The 15,556-nt window shown below is 48.9% G+C and overlaps 1 protein-coding gene across 4 annotated transcripts in view; it reads left to right on the plus strand.

Moving 5' to 3' along the window:
• LOC311606000 (carboxyl-terminal PDZ ligand of neuronal nitric oxide synthase protein-like) overlaps positions 1-15,556 on the plus strand; it is a 306,430-nt gene that overhangs the window by 268,079 nt on the left and 22,795 nt on the right. For 3 of the 4 annotated variants that reach the window (XM_084796910.1, XM_084796908.1, XM_084796909.1), the window contains exons 7-8: positions 7,650-7,816; positions 9,283-9,471. In XM_084796910.1, coding sequence (XP_084653036.1) covers positions 7,650-7,816; positions 9,283-9,471 — 356 coding nt within the window. Of the gene's footprint in view, positions 1-7,649; positions 7,817-9,282; positions 9,472-9,518; positions 13,208-15,556 lie in introns of those variants that run through there. The other variant, XM_084796911.1, reaches the window with a different exon arrangement.

Below are 15,556 nucleotides of genomic sequence, written 5' to 3' on the forward strand. Positions count from 1 at the left end.
AATTCAAGGTGTGCACCACCATGCCTGCCTATAAAGTCACTACAAGTAATGAACTATTGCAGTGATTAAAAAAGAATGAGCCAGCTGTCTGTGAAGTGATATAAAGCCATCTAAGATATTTTGTCCATTTTTTTAAAAACTCAAGATCTAAAACTGTGGCTATGCTTCCTACCGATTACATTTTATTATAAGTACGTAGGAATAATTATCTGTATATATGTGGGTATTCATGTATGTTTCATGTTGTGCGTATACAAGTTTACTGTGCATAGAATCTTTACAGCGTGATACACAAGAAAGTGGAAACATGCATCATCCTGTAAAAGAGAGCTAGGTGGCTGAGGTGGCAGGAAGATTTACTCCCCACTGTACTTATAACTTTTCTACTCTGGACAAATATTAGTCATAAGTTAGGAAAACCTGTCATTTTGTCTGGTACTCTGCTTCTGTGTGACCCTAGGGAACCACCTTGCTTCTTTCTTGGCTAAGTCATTTGTACCATCTGATGATGTCCTCTGGCCAATGCAAGCATCACAGTGATCTTGACTAATAAAAACCATCACTAGACAGAGCCTTGTGTTTTCCTGAGTGTCCTGGACCACTCCTGGCTTATAGCAGGCCATGGTACTAGTGTAAATTTAAAACCTTTACACCTCTGTGCACCGAGACTTAGGAGTTGGAGTTATAGGTAGACTTTGGCAAACACGTCAGGTGCCTCTATAGCTATGAGCAGAGAGCACAGTAGAAGACAGTTCCTGGCCTCCCCTGAATACTCCATGAGACCTATGCTGGACCACTTTGCTCAGAGAAAGGAAGCTGTCTGCTCGCTTCTGCACTGTAAGATGCGATAGACTGCTAGCTGAGGACATGGATTCCCTGCCTGTTAGCACTCCTTTTGTGTATGTGACTGTGGAGGCATGTGGGGGCACATGTGTGTTCACATGTGTATGTACACATTTTGTACATATAGAGAGAGGCAAGAGGACAACCTTGGGGCTCATTCCTCTGGTGCCCTTCACCTTTTGTTGTTGTTGTTTTGTGACGAGTTCTCTCACTGAGTTGGCCCTCACCACCTAGGCTGTGATGCTGGCCCGCCAGCCGCAGCGATCTCCCTGTCTCCCTCCCAGCGCTGGGATTACAAGTGCACACCCACCATGTCCGGCTTTTTACCACATGGATTCTGGGGACCAAACCCTAGTCTTGCAAGCACTGTACAGACTGAGTCATGTCCCTAGCCTCTATGAACACTTCTTTGCCAACGCCCTGCTGCCTTGTGAGGAGAGAGTAGCAGCCTAAATCTGAGCTCTCAACCGCACAGTCAGTCACACTGGCAGGCAGCATATGCATGCCCAGAGAGATTCTAACCAAAAAATAAAGGGCGCTGTGTCTGGTGAAGCCAGTGATGCCCAGAGTGGAAGGGACCAGACTAGACAGGACAGTGCCTGGAGACCGAGCATTTGAAGACCATTATCCCCACAGAAGTCCTGCCTCAAGGGGTCACTGTCACTTCCAAGTAACTACTGAGCCCTGTCCCTCAGCTGCTGGCCAGGAGGTCAAGATGGCAGTTGGGGGAAGGGGGGCGGGGGGAGAAGGGGGCTGGCCTTTGACAAGACCTGGCAGTGGTCTTTCTTACAAGCAACCGAAGACTTTCTGCTCTCCTTCCACCACCAGCCCCTGCAGCCGTCTGCTGGGCGAGTTCAGGCTCTGGACAGTTCATGGAGTTTCCAGTTGAGATCCCTTTGCTTTGCTTTCAGTCTTACTCCCCACCCTCCCCCCACCCCCTCCCCCGCCCCCATGTACCCCACAGTCCTTCCTTCCTGCTCTGGGCATTTCATGTACCTTCCAGCCATTGTTAACACTGTGCCATCTGCCAGGTGTCCCCTTCGTGCAGACTTCCTCCTCATCCTGCACTCCCCGTCTCTCCTCTGGGAGGCCGGCTTTCCAGCTCCCGCTCTGGCGTTCTCCTCCCTTTCCCCCTTCAGAAACTCAAACACATTGTTTTCCGCTGTGTTCCTGTGTCCTCATCACACCTGGATGATGCCACTGACATTCAGCCCTCTGTGTCCTAGCGGGAGAACGCCCTCTGCCTGTATAATGGGCTGTGGGCTTTGGGAGCATAGGGACCTCCTAGCATAACAAGGACCTGTTGAATAAACTGACGAACAGTTAAGTGCGGCCAGTGACCGCGTATTAGTCACTGTCACCAATCATCTATAAAATGCTTACTCTGTGCTAAGATGACTGTTGGGATGAAGCAATTTCAAGCCGCCTCCTTGATGAGGAAAGATGGCACACGGGCTGGGGGAGTTAAGAGAATTGGGGCGACAAACACAGAGGGTGAGGGCTGAACTGAGTCTTGTTGGGAAGAGTCCAGCACGGTTCCTCGCTTCTGGCTGTAATAGAAAAGTCAGCAGCCACTTCCCTGCCCTGCAGACATGGCAGGCACCACACTACCTCTCTGTTCTGTTGCCTTTAAAACTTTTTTTTTTTTTTTTAAGACAGGGTCTCTTTATCTAGCCCTGTCTGTCCTAGAACTTGGTAAGTATTCCAGGCTGGCTTCAAACTCACAGAGATCTACCTACCGCTGCCTCCCTAGAGCTAAGTTTAAAGGTGTGCATCACCACACCTGGCCTGTTCTGTTGCCTTTTTACAGGCAGTGTTCTTAGCTCACATTAATATGCACTAGATGCCAGCTGCCTGGCATTTCCATATACCTTAAAGAGGGTGGAACTGTGGAACCGTGGAACTGGTGTTCCGCAGGTGGAATCAAGTCCTGTAAGCTGATTCGCTTTTACCATCCTGACATAAACTAGACTCACCTGGAAAGCGACAGCTTCATTTGGGGAATTACCTATATCACATTGTGCCGTAGGGCATTTTCTTGATCAATGATTGATGTGAGAAGGTCCAGCCCCCTGTGGCAGTGCCACACTGGGGAGGTGGTCTTTGGTTGTGTAAGAAAGCAGCCTGCTGGGTGGTGGTGGTGCATGGTTTTAATCCCAGCACTTAGTGGTGGGTGGGGGGCGGACAGAGGCAGGCAGATCTCTGAATTTGAGGCAAGCCTGGTCTACAGAGTTAAGTTCCAGGACAGCCAGGGCTACATGGAGAAAGCTTGTCTTGAAAAACCAGAGAGAGAGAGAGAGAGAGAGAGAGAAGGAGAGGAGAGAGAGAAGGAGAAGAGGAGAGAGAGAGAGAGAGAGAGAGAGGGAGAGAGAGAGAGGTGAGAATCTGAGAATGTACACTGAGGAAGCCACTAAGCAGCGCTCCTCCATGGTTTCTGTCTCTGATTCTACTTGAGTTTCTGCCTTGACTTCCTTCAGTGATTAAGACGTATCGGCGAAACAGCATTGTCCTCCCCAAATTTCTTTTGGTCATGATGTTTGTTAAAACAATATAAAGCAAATGAATATGCCCAGCATGCTTTCTTCAAGGTGTAAGATGTCAAAGATTCATCAACTGTGTCTTTTCAAGGTCAGTTGATCTTGAGTTGGCACACTCTTAAGTTGTGCTGGCATTCCCACGTGAGGGAGGCAAGCATCTGCAGGTACAGACTGGGATGTGGCCTTGGAGTAACGTGAGAGAAGTATGCATGACATGCCGTTTATGTGTTTATATTACTGCATGTGTGAATGTGTGTTGTGTGACTTTTCCTGCAGAGACATGGAGGAGACACAGATAGGGACATGACAACAAAGAACAATTACACCCAAGTCTGGCTTAGTAAACCAGTGAGTTTATTGGGGTTCCTTGCAGGAGCATGGTTGATTTAAAGAAAGCTGTATCAAAATAAGTAAATAAATGAAAGAAAGAAAGCTGCATCACCAACCAGACCACCTCAGTTCCAAAGAGGAGTCGTCTCTCCTCAGCAATTAAAAATAGTTTGAAATATCTACATAAAAATCTCTTCCCACCGGGTGTGGTAGCACACTCCCCTAATCCCAGTACTTGGGAGGCAGAGGCAGGGGGATCTTTGTGAATTCAAGGCCAGCCTGGTCTACAAAGCCAGTCCAGGACAACAAGGACTGTCTGGAAAAGCAACAGAAAGAGAAAGAAAGAAAGAAAGAAAGAAAGAAAGAAAGAAAGAAAGAAAGAAAGAAAGAAAGAAAGAAAGAAAGAAAGAAAAAGCAAAGAAGGAAAGAAGGAAAGAAAGAAAAGAGAGAAAGAAAAAAGAAGAAAAGGGAAGGAAGAAAGAAAAGAAATAGAAATCCCTTCCCATCTCTGCATCTGTGTTTAATGAGAGCTTCGTTTTAAATAATTGTTTCACCTGACTAGAAGCCTGGTAAATCCATCATTTGCGGGTTGGACTCGCAGGGAAGGGTGAATTCCTGAATTCCCTCTTCTTCATGGAGATTAGACTTTGTTCCATCTGACCAGCTGAGTCTACTACACACAGGGTCTACCCATTTAACCACTAATGGCAACTGCAAAAGAAACTTCACAGCAACCTCTAGAGTAAACACTTGGCAGGTGCCTGGGTTCTGTGGTGGCCTGACCCTTTAGCAGTGACTGTTGGCTGTTAGAGGTGAGGGGCTCACTGGAGCGGCAGGCCAGCTACACAGGGCAGTTGCACTTTCATCTTGGCCCTTAACTTTGCTCACTCCGTGGTCTCCAGCAACACAGCAACAGGGTCTGAGGTGCTGAGAGTGTGCGGGTAAATGAACCCAGGGTGTGGTATGTAGCATGCTCACCACACAGGCAGTGTAACTAGGGTTCTGCATGTGCCACACACACACATGGGAATAGACAGGGAGGGCTCTGAAGGTCTGTGGTTCACAACACAGATGAGTGATTGCTCTGGCTTTCCTGTGGCCGTGACACTGAGTTTAGAGTGTCTGCATGCAGTCGGTACCATCTGGGTCTGGGCTTGGGACCCTTGCTTCTTCAGCAAGGCTGCTCTCTGCCTTTTCCCTTTATATGTCCAACGCACCTTCTTGGTGTGTTTAAACTGCTCGTAGCGTGTGTTTTCCTTTCCCATCTGTTTTCCCCAGAAAGATTTTCCTATGAAAGTCCAGAGGAAAACGGATGGTTTCCTGTGGGGATCTGACTTCTGTGTAGAGACGCTTTTCATTGAATGAAGTGTTTATCTTTCCAGTGGAGCCCTGCTTATGATGGGATGGCAGGCCCTTTATTGTGCAGAGGAAACTTATTTACACACGGAGCTTGAAGAGGGCAGAAGCTGGAGGCTCCCCTGGCGTCTTTGATGTCAGCTGTCTCTCTTCTGGGACTCAGCAGGGCTTTTCATGTCATTGTACACTGCACCCCTGTGTGCCTCTCTCCTTCCCTGCTCTGTGCCAGTCTTTCTTCTCCCCCTTATTCTCCTGCTCCTTACACTATTGGGGTGGGGGTGGGGGGGGTAACATCTTTTGTATCTTTTGGCAACAGCTGCCTTTGGCTATCCCTGAGGCTCAGAGCAAGGTGGGGCCCCTTCTCTCGAATCGTCATTTGCCTGTTTGCGCGCAGCATACCCTCTTTCAGAATCCTCCAGGAGAGTTCCCTGGGAGAGATCCCATTTCCTTGGCTTTCTCCCATGTAGCAGCTGTCCAGCGTGTCGTGTGTGTGTGTGTGTGTGTGTGTGTGTGTGTGTGTGTGTGTGTGTGTGTGTGTGTGTGTGTGTACACACTGCTGTGAGGCCTCTGGAAGGGCTTATGTAAAATAAAACCTGCTAGCGGCCAGCAAAAGAGCTCAGCAGGTAAAGATGCTTGCTACCAAGACTGACAACTTCAGTTTGATCTCTCAAACACACGTTGCAGAAGAGAAACGGTTCATACAAGTTATCTTCTGACCTACACAGGTGCAACGTGGCACATACTCACCCATACACACACACACACACACACAAATAAGCAAATGCAATTAAATAAATAAATAAACAAATAAATAAATAAAAAAGCCGGGCATGGTGACACACACTTGTAATCCTAGCATTCAAGGAAGCTGACACAGGAAGATTGCCACAAGTTTCAGGCCAGCTTTGAAGACCAAAAAATATATACATATATGTAAATCCACATAATTCCTATGTTGTGTTTGGCCACAATGCCCTGTCTACTCTGAGCAAATGAGTGTATACGTTAGTAGCCAGCTCCACGCCCTAAGTGAGAGCTCCAGGCTACTCACCCATCGTACCTGCAGCTTTGTGTTCTTTCACCTTCTGCCATCTTGCCTTCTTTCACCTTACCCATGGGAGCCACTATTGTAGTCTCTATTTCTGTCTGTCCAACTTCGTTTTCAGACTAGTATTTCCGTTCTTTCCCCGTTGTCTCTACTGTCTGCTTTCCAGCATCCCCTGCAGATCCCTCTTCACCTGTAAGTGTTGAAGCTTCTCCTGGATGGGGTCCCTGGGGTCTTTTTCTGACTCGTGCTCATGGCATATTTCTGCCTACAGGCTGAGCCTTTCTTGATTTCTCCATCCGTATGCTTAGTCTGCTCAGCCCTGCTTGCCTGCGAGCTTACCAAGGATCAGAACTGCCACCCTAGCAGGCTGCAGCAAGGACTGAGCTTGGGCTCCCAAGGCAGGAAAACCAAGCATACTATTGACTTGTAAATATCAGGCTTATTCCCTGGATGACTGGGTACATCTGCGCTGGAAGGATTTACAACCACTTTTTTTTAGTTCCTAATGAAAAAAAGAAAAGAAAAACTTACCCAAACCTACCAATCCCTGAGCATGAAGTCCCCCTGGGTGTGGATTGAAATCTCACCAATCCTCACCCTCAAAATCTCCACTCTGGAAAACTCCACACACACACACCCCCAATAAACCCTATATAAAGGATGCCTCCTGTTCAGTTGCCTGCCACTTCTCGCTCTGGCAGAGGCAGCTGCCATCTTGTGTCTCTCCCCATAAGCCTCTTGTGTGAAGTGTGTTGTGTATTGTGACTGTGTGGTATGCCTTGGTTCCTGACTGCCAGGATTCCTTTCCCTTCAAAGCTGTACTGCTTACACACTTGTTCTGCAAGGCAGGTGCATACCTGACACCTAGTTGACTGGACTAGCTCCAACACTACAGTATCAGCATCACCATCCTGCTCTGGCTTCCAGCTGTGGCTTGGTCTCTAAAACTATTAAGAAGCTGCACTTGAAGTCAATAGTGGTAAGCCTAAAGCAGCGTGGTGGCGCATGCCTGTAATTCCAGCACTCGGGGAGGCAGAGACAGGAAGATGGGCATAGGTTTGAGACCAGCCTTGGCTAGAAAGTGCGTTTCTGGGCTATCCTCAGCTACAGAGTGAAGCCCCCCATCTCAAAACAACAAAACATAGTGGCAAACCCAGTCCCAAATAGAGAGTAAGAAAATATTCTCCGTAGAACAAAGAGAGTATAAGTGCCAGGCTGGGAAACTGAGCCGTGAGCTGGGATGAAGTAGAGAGGACAGTCCCATTCTTAGTTCGAGAGTCTCTACACTTTGCTGAAAGAAATGTACCCAGGTGTGGCGCGGTTGCTTCCAGCTTGAGGAAATGTTCATTCGTTTCTGAACTTTAGGATGATATTGAAGTATCATACTGGGTTAAAAGGATGTCTTCGTGTACTGGAACCAAAGGATGTGTGAGATGTCAGGGAACCCATGGCATGCCGGGGCTTGGCTAACTGAGAACACAATGAAGAGAGACTTGTTCCGCGTGTCACGGCTCCCTTCCCTGTCGTCCCTGCAGGCCGCCAGCTCACTGGAGCTGAGAGGGCCTCCACAGCCACTGCAGAGGAGACCGACATCGACGCTGTGGAGGCCCCACTCCCAGGAAGTGATATCCTAGAATTCAGCCGAGGTGTGACTGACCTGGATGCCGTAGGGAAGGAGGGAGGCTGCCACATAGATTCTACGGTAGGTGGTCTCCATGTGTGGTCCTGGCGCCTCTGAGAGAAAGCTGTGCCATAGCCGTGGCTTTAGGCCGTCAGTTGCCCACTGACGCAGCCTCAGAGTGAGGTGCTCTGTCACACAGTGACAGTACTGGAGCGTATGTCACTGCCTTCTAGAGGAGTCTGACTTCCACAGATTCAGCGTCCACATGTCAGCATTGATGTGAGGCTGCTGTGGAGTTCGTTTCTGAGGTGTTCTGCCCACCTGGGGAATCTCATCAGTGTTCTATGCCTTTTCGCCTCTACAGCAGCTTCTTGTATTTGTGTGGGGCTTGTCCAGAAGACCCATATGACGTTGGTGATCACATGATTTAGCTTTAAAAATAGAAGCCAGTCTGTTTGAGGTCTCTCACCTTGTCCAGTGGTTGTGTGCCTTCAAAAGTCCTTGGACAAGGGCTGTCGTGATTCTGGAAATGGGCTCGCTGCAGGTTAGAAACTGAGACCGCATTAAGGCAGGCCTCATCACCTCCAGCCTAGAATTCCATGTGTGGGATGACTACGGGGTAGGGGAGCTTCTAATCTAATCCAGGAAACAGACAAACCCCAAGAGCCCCAAAACTAAATTCAAACCTGAAGACAACTAATCTAAGAAAAATAAGAGCCAGAAGGAAAGTTCCTGACCCAAGTGGCCCAGCCCTTGGAATCCCAGGAAGCTCGCTGGCAACTTTTTCATCTTCCATCTCAGATTAGGCCAGGTCATGAGGGAATGCCTCTGTGGTTTGGTGTGTGCTGCTTCCTGTTTTCTCTGATGCCCTGGTACATCTTTATGAGGGGCTGTTAGGCCTTTGTCCCTGGGATTGATACCTTCTTCCTGCACATCTGAAGATCAGCAGAGCCACCGGAAACAGAACTTACCTCCCAGACACTAGACTCTGACCTGTAGGAGCCATCCTAGTGAAAGAGACAACAGCTGTGGTCACTTAACTAACAGAGGTCCCTCTGGGTCATTTGGTGTGATGTCCAAGTGTTCCTCCCTCACTTCAAGAAGAGGTGGGAGAAAGAGGAACATCTGACCCGGGAAGAGGAAGAGGAAGTGAAGGATGGCCCAGGGAAGACCTGAGGCGCGCTCTCTCTCTTGTTCTCCTAGCAACATAATATGTACTTATATATGTAGACATTGATTCTAAAGCTAGAACCCCAATTCATCAATAAGGCATGTAATTGGAAATGAGGGGTAAGAAATGACATTTTATCAGCTGTCTTCCACCCTAGCATCAATGTTACCCAGGTATGGAGATAGAATTTTCTATGTGGTCCGAACCCATGTGGGCCAGCACTTCCACCCTGGAGCTATGACTGTGTCATTCAAGATGGAGCATCTCTAGTGCATGGGTGTCACTCTGCCCATGTACCCATTGTGAATATGACAGTGAGGGTGGGGACACCCAAAGGTGGCCTCTGCTTATGAGGCACGCTGTCTTCTCTTCTCAGGTCTCACCCCATCTTCAGGAGCCCATGCTGACAGCCTCACCTCGCATGCTGCTGCCGTCGTCGTCATCTTCCTCCTCAAAGCCCCCAGGCTTGGGCACGGGGACGCCCCTGTCCACTCACCACCAGATGCAGCTCCTCCAGCAGCTCCTCCAGCAGCAGCAGCAGCAGACGCAAGTGGCTGTGGCCCAGGTTCTCCTCAGCCTCCTCCCTTCTTCGCAGGCTCCACTCTCATGGGCTTGACGCACCCTTCCCTAGCAAGGGGCTCAGGGCAGGTTTCAAACCTAGGGAGCTCTACAAGGAAATCGCTCATGCTACTGGATCATTGCTTGTTGGGGTTCCGGGAAGTGAAAGGGGAGGGGGACAGATGGGGACTGCGGTTAAAAGTGGAAAAACACCGTTGGTTCCCCCATGTGTCCCTCGCTCTGAGTTAGGCTTGGCTGGCTTGGCTGAAAGTTGTTAGATAATGACTTGAACGGACCACAAGGAAAAAAGATGCGCACAGCCCCATTCCCACCCGCTTCCTGACCTTGTTTCCTTGTGTTTGGGGTGGGAAAGGGCTGCCTCTGGGGGTAGGTCAGGTGCGACGGATACAGCTCTTAAAATGGGTCAAAGTATGAGTCTGTGCCCAGCATCCTTGCCCAGACTGCTGCTCTGGCATCCCAAACACTCTTGACCGTAACGGGTACTCAAGCTTCCATTAGTGACCTACTTATTCCAGACAGTATTCGATTAGGAATTCATTACAATAGCAATGAACTTAAAGGAATTTAGGTAGATGATCTGAGCCATTTGAGAGGAACTGGCTACCTCTTAGCATCCAGATGGAGTCTGTGCCCTGAAGTTGGGCTGGACTGTATCGCTGCTTCGTGGGAGACTGGGCTGATCACCCTTGCTGCTTTTGGCAGCATCCTTCTGTTTGATTTCCATGGAGGATGTTGTACTCTATTGGAGTTCAGTACTCTGAGCCTCCCCCTCTCTCTCTCTCTCTCTCTCTCTCTCTCTCTCTCTCTCTCTTGCTCTCGCTCTCTCTCGCTCTCTCTCGCTCTCTCTCGCTCTCTCTCGCTCTCATGGGCAAGTCAGGGGATGGGGAAGACACATGTGCTCAGACAAGATCGGGACTTAACGTGGGTAGAGGAAGGTGATCAGGAAGATGCGGTGGTCGGAGAGTGGTCCAAAAGTCTCCTGTGTGCACCAGCATTCTAGATCTTCTAGGCTCAACTGTGTGCTTAGAGCATCTGTGTTCTGCAGCGCAGGGAGCACAGGCTTCTCCAGGGACAACTTCTTGAGTGTTCTGCTTCCTCTTCTCCTGGCTCCTGGATAAAGTGAATCTCCCTGAAAGACTGAGCCTTTCCTCAGTACACCTTCAGGAAGCATCTGGCAGCCTAGGCTTAATAAAATGTTATAACAATCTGCTATGGCTTGGCCTTAAAGTGCCGTCAACTGACTGTACCTGAGGCACCAGCCTTGTGAGTTGCTTGGCCACGCGTTTCAGGAGAGTTGGAATCAGCAGTGGGGCGCTGCTCCTGCTCTGAGGTTTAGAGCCTCAGAGGTAGGGTGGGAGGTGGGAGTGACTCTGAAACCAAAGGATTCGCCAGCAGGAGGATTTTTCAGGTGTATCCAAAACAATGACAGAGAAAGGGGAATGTCACTAATGGCTTCTTATACTTAAGGAGAGAAAAATCTTTGTCAAATGAAAGAATCTATCTCTGGCTAATGACAGCATGGCAGTCTGAAATGCTCCTCCTCCTCCTCAGGGTGGGGGATGACAGGAACACAAAGCCTGAGCCTTTCAGCCCTGGCCCATCCCAAGGCTCAGCATTTCTGTTTCCCATTGAATACAGATCCATTCTCCAAGCAATTCTCTTTTCAGCTATCAATCCCCACGTAATTATTATTTATCCAAGACTAGATCTGATGCATATTCATGCTGTTTTTATTATCAGAGGGCATCTGAATTGGAAGTCTAGGCTAAGTACTAAAGAGAAACCAGTTGCAAGTGTGTGATCTGCACGTGGCGTTGTGGCAGTGGAGGGACACATGCAGCCTGCACTCAGTGAGACCCATGGCTTACCACGGGTCTCTTGTGGTTGGGACGAAACCCAAGAGTGATTTTCTGGCATAGCGAGTATCTGTCTGAACAAAAACATCCGTGGCCTGCCCTAATCTAGAAGACGGGGTCTAAGAAAAGGAAACACTATAGTGTCCCAGATTCATTTCATGGGCCTCTTTCAGAGTTCCAGACATTTAACCAGGGTGGTCAGCCCATACCCCTCATATCCTCAGAATTTATTGGCTATAGCTGCTGGACTCTCAACTCATGCAGTATTGCGATGAAAGGACACCTTAGGGCATTAATGCCCTATATTGACACAGTGACTCTTGAGTAGAGTAGTAGACTTGCAGATCTTTCAGTCAAACTAGACTTGGTGACTTCTTAAACACAGTCCTCTACCTGTCCTTGCTTCCCCCCCCCCCCCATAGTTGGTCTCTGACCACCTTCCTTCTACCTGTGTCTTGTATTTACTGCCAGGCATGCAGTAGGGGACAAGAGTACCTCTTGGCTCCCTGGTGCTACTGGTGCATTCAGTCTTAAACCTGCCTCTTTATGTCTCTTACTCTGTAGGATTTGGTCTGAGGCCTTGCTGTTAGTATCTCCCTCCATGGGTAAAAGCAGTTATGTAAGAAATGCAGGTGGGTTAATGATAGGTTGTCCCAGCATCTTTCACACACCTGCCGCAGACCAACAGGAGCGTGCTTGGTTCTTCTGCAGGCTGCTGAGCTTCCAGTGGGAAGTTAGCCTCTGCCTGTTCTGGCAGACTACTGCTGGCAACCTGCAATGTCTCTTTCTTTCATTGAACCCCCAGGAGTCCATGGAATTCTGTAGGTATAACTGTCATCCCAGTGTTTTGGGTGAGAACGTAGTTTCCCTTTCTCTGAGCTTCCAAGCCCTCCTGTAGCACTTCTCAGTTTAAAATCTAAAGGTAAAGTCCCAATTTCATGCAGATGTGTGTGCTCTTAAGGTCACTTAGTGCATTCTTCATGTCCCCTGCCCAGTTCGCTCTCACACACCAATCTGATTGGGCTGTTAATTTAGGACTTCATTTAGTTCTCTTTGAAGTTGTCGTGACTTTTTTCTAAGATCTCTTGCAGCCTCGCCTCAATTCTTTCAGAGCTGATCTTAAACATGCCTTCCTTGGTCTTAAACACATAGGGTCAACCAACTCCTAAGTATTTCGAGGTCATTCTTCAGTGTGTAAATAGTGACTTGCCCCAGTCCCTCTGAAGTTCTCCGAGCCCAGCATGAGGCTTGCCTGGCTGCATTAGCTTCCGCTTTCACGTGGACCAGAAGTCCAAGGGTGTGGGTGAAAGCATAGCCACACCTTGAATCCTACCTGTGATGTAGCTGGTGCCTGCATAGCTGCATGCTGGGCTTGCCTGGCTCTAGGATTGTGGCTGACTGACAGCGGTTAAGTGAGCCAGATCTGGTTGTTGTTTGCCAAGCCCTAGCCGAGCTCTTGGGAAAATGATAGTGATGTGCGTGTGTTGTTGCTATTTTAAAACCTCCTCTACCTGCCACTTCTGCTTATTTAGAAACAAGTCGTTTTGTTATTTATGCTTTATGGTGGTGTGTGCCGTAGTTAGAGAAACAGTGCTGAAAATGCTCTGCACCCCCCACCCACCCACCCACCCACCCAGGCCTTCCATGTAGCATCTGTCCTTGTGGCTTCTCCCAGTCCCCGGCCCTGCCCAAGTCCCTGGCATATGCATGCTGAGACAGCGCTGCCTGCCTCTGCTTCTTCCCTCTGGTATGGGGGAGGGGGGAGCAAATTGCTCTGGTTATCTCCACTGCCATCTCCATGTGCCTGCCACTCCCTAACCTCAGCCTGGCCCTGCCCCCACTGGTGATGGAGGAGCTGGAGTCCAGGCAAGTAGGGCCCGGAGAGTGAGTGGATAATGATTGAAGGTGGCCAGGGTGGGCTGAGGGTGAGGGTCAGAGTTTGGAGAGCAGTACCGAGCGGGCGGGGGGGGGGGGGGTGAATAGGGTTTGGTGTTATAGTGCTGTTCTGGGATTGGGGTGCAGAGCTAGACACCAGCACTGGGTGTGGCCTTAGTGCCTCATTGCTGTGTTTGTGCCACTGGCCTAGACTGATGGAATAGTCGAAATGCTTGAGGGGGTATGAATCTGGAGAGGAGACATTCACACTTTGCTTTCAGAAAATACTATGGACAGGTTAATGGGTGGGTGGGTGGGGGGATGTTAATATTATTTGAAAGTGTGCCAAAGATAAATGTCCATGATGCGGGGTGGGGTGGGGGTGGGGATGAGGGGTGGGATGAACAACAAGGTGGTACTTCCACTCCTGTCCTATGTTAAGAAACAGAGCCCAAACCAAGGGTGAAGCTAACACTACCTCACCATAATACTCCAGGTCCGTATAAACTTGGCTTCGGCGTTTGAGGACGTCGTGTAAGCGATGTTGTCCTCACTTGGCCTGGTTTCAGTTCTGCAGCACAGAGTGCAGTAACTGAGGTCTGATCCTCATGCCTGATGCCACCTCTGATGGCTGCAGAAACAACAGGCTCATTAGTGCTGGCTTGGGCACTGACAGCAGTGTGTTGCTTCTGTGCTCATGGAGCTTAAAAACATCTGAAATGATAAGGCTGTGCACTCGCAGAGGTAAAAATTCTTATGTAATGGGGGACAAGAGGCACTTACACTCTGGGGTGTTGGCTCATGGCACTTACTGTCAATGGGTTTTACCAGAAGCATAGTGTTTGCGGGTAGTCTCTCTGGTGTTGGTGGTGTTCCTTTTCTCTGGCTTTGGAACTTTGGATACTGGCCAGAGAAGGATCCAACTCCACCCTAACGTCTGTAAGAAGGAACAACATTTTTTGTTCTCCTTCCTAATTCTCAGATGCCACCACAGGGATCTGAGGACTTTCTTCAGTGACCCTTTAGCAAGTTGTGCCTAGTGTTTACAACTGTCTAACTGAATGCTGAATCAACTGTTTCAGCCCCTAGCCAGCCCTCTCTGTTGACGGATAGGGAAACTGAGGCCCAGAGGAAATTGCCTATAGCTGTCTCAGAAATAAAGACTTCAGCATCCAAGCTGCTAGTCCCATGCTTGCTTCCTAATGGTCTATTCTGTTGGGATGCTAGGATGCTGGTACCCGAGGATGCACCAGGTGTGTAGAGAGCTCATAACAGATGCTAATTAGTGGTGTGCAGCCATGTTCCATATTTCTATCTTACATTTCTATTTGATTCCAAAGTAAGTAGAAAGTGAAAGATCTAATCAGTAGATGGTAGATTTCTTTCCCCAATACTCTTATTCGATATAACAATGCCGGCGGGTACAGTACAGGTAGGGGCTCCCACTGCCATTTCCCTGTTTCTTAGATTCAGTAGGATTTAGGAGACTCCGGGGTGAAATTTCTTTGTGCCTCAGTTTCCAAGGAAGGTACAGGTTTCATAGCCACCCAACATCAGAAACCCAGGCTGCTATGTTGCTGACATTTCTTTTCCTGGTCTCACTCCCCTTCTGAGCCCTCCTGTGAGTATGAAACAGCAAAGGGGCTGACATCCTGATCAAAATAAGAGCTCTGCCCTTAGCAGTTCTTTAGGGAGGACAGATTTTCTTTAGATTCATTAGGCATCACCTTCCTGGGGGAGTGAGGGGGGTGGGGCGTGGCAGTGAGCCCAACTTGAGGATCCACTAATGAAAAGTGGTGGTAAATCTCATTAGTAGCTCTGCATGGTTCAAAGCAGAGCCAGCTGCAAGGTCGGGTTCTAGAACAGGGAAGAGAAGGAAGGATAGTTTTCTTAGTCCCATGTCCTGAGAAGGCAGATGCGGAGGCCTGTGGAGGCCTCGGTCAGCCTCAGTAAAAAGTGAATTTTACAGCACACTGCTTTTTCAGAAATCAAAAGCATTTGCCTGAGAAAGACCCAGCGAATGCTTCCCATCTTTCAGTTTTCTCCTCCTCCCAATATCCCACCCACCGTGGCTCATTGTCAACACCATGGTTTGGTTCCGGGTCACCAAACTCACCCAATCCCCTTTCTCAAGAGCCTTCTTAAAAACCATCCTGGTCCACTTCCTAGCACAAGAATCATGTCTGTGTGTGTGTGAACACTGACCTTGTGACCTTGTTCTTGGATTCAGAGTCCTGGATATAATTTCCCCCTCTCCGCCCACTGCCAAGGGTTATACACCAGGAACAGACATGTAGACACCATTGGCGTAGAGCCTGCTTGGGTGTGCTATGGCGGCCC

This window comes from Acomys minous, assembly GCF_964271855.1.
Source record: "Acomys minous genome assembly, chromosome: 1".
NCBI lineage: Eukaryota > Metazoa > Chordata > Mammalia > Rodentia > Muridae > Acomys > Acomys minous.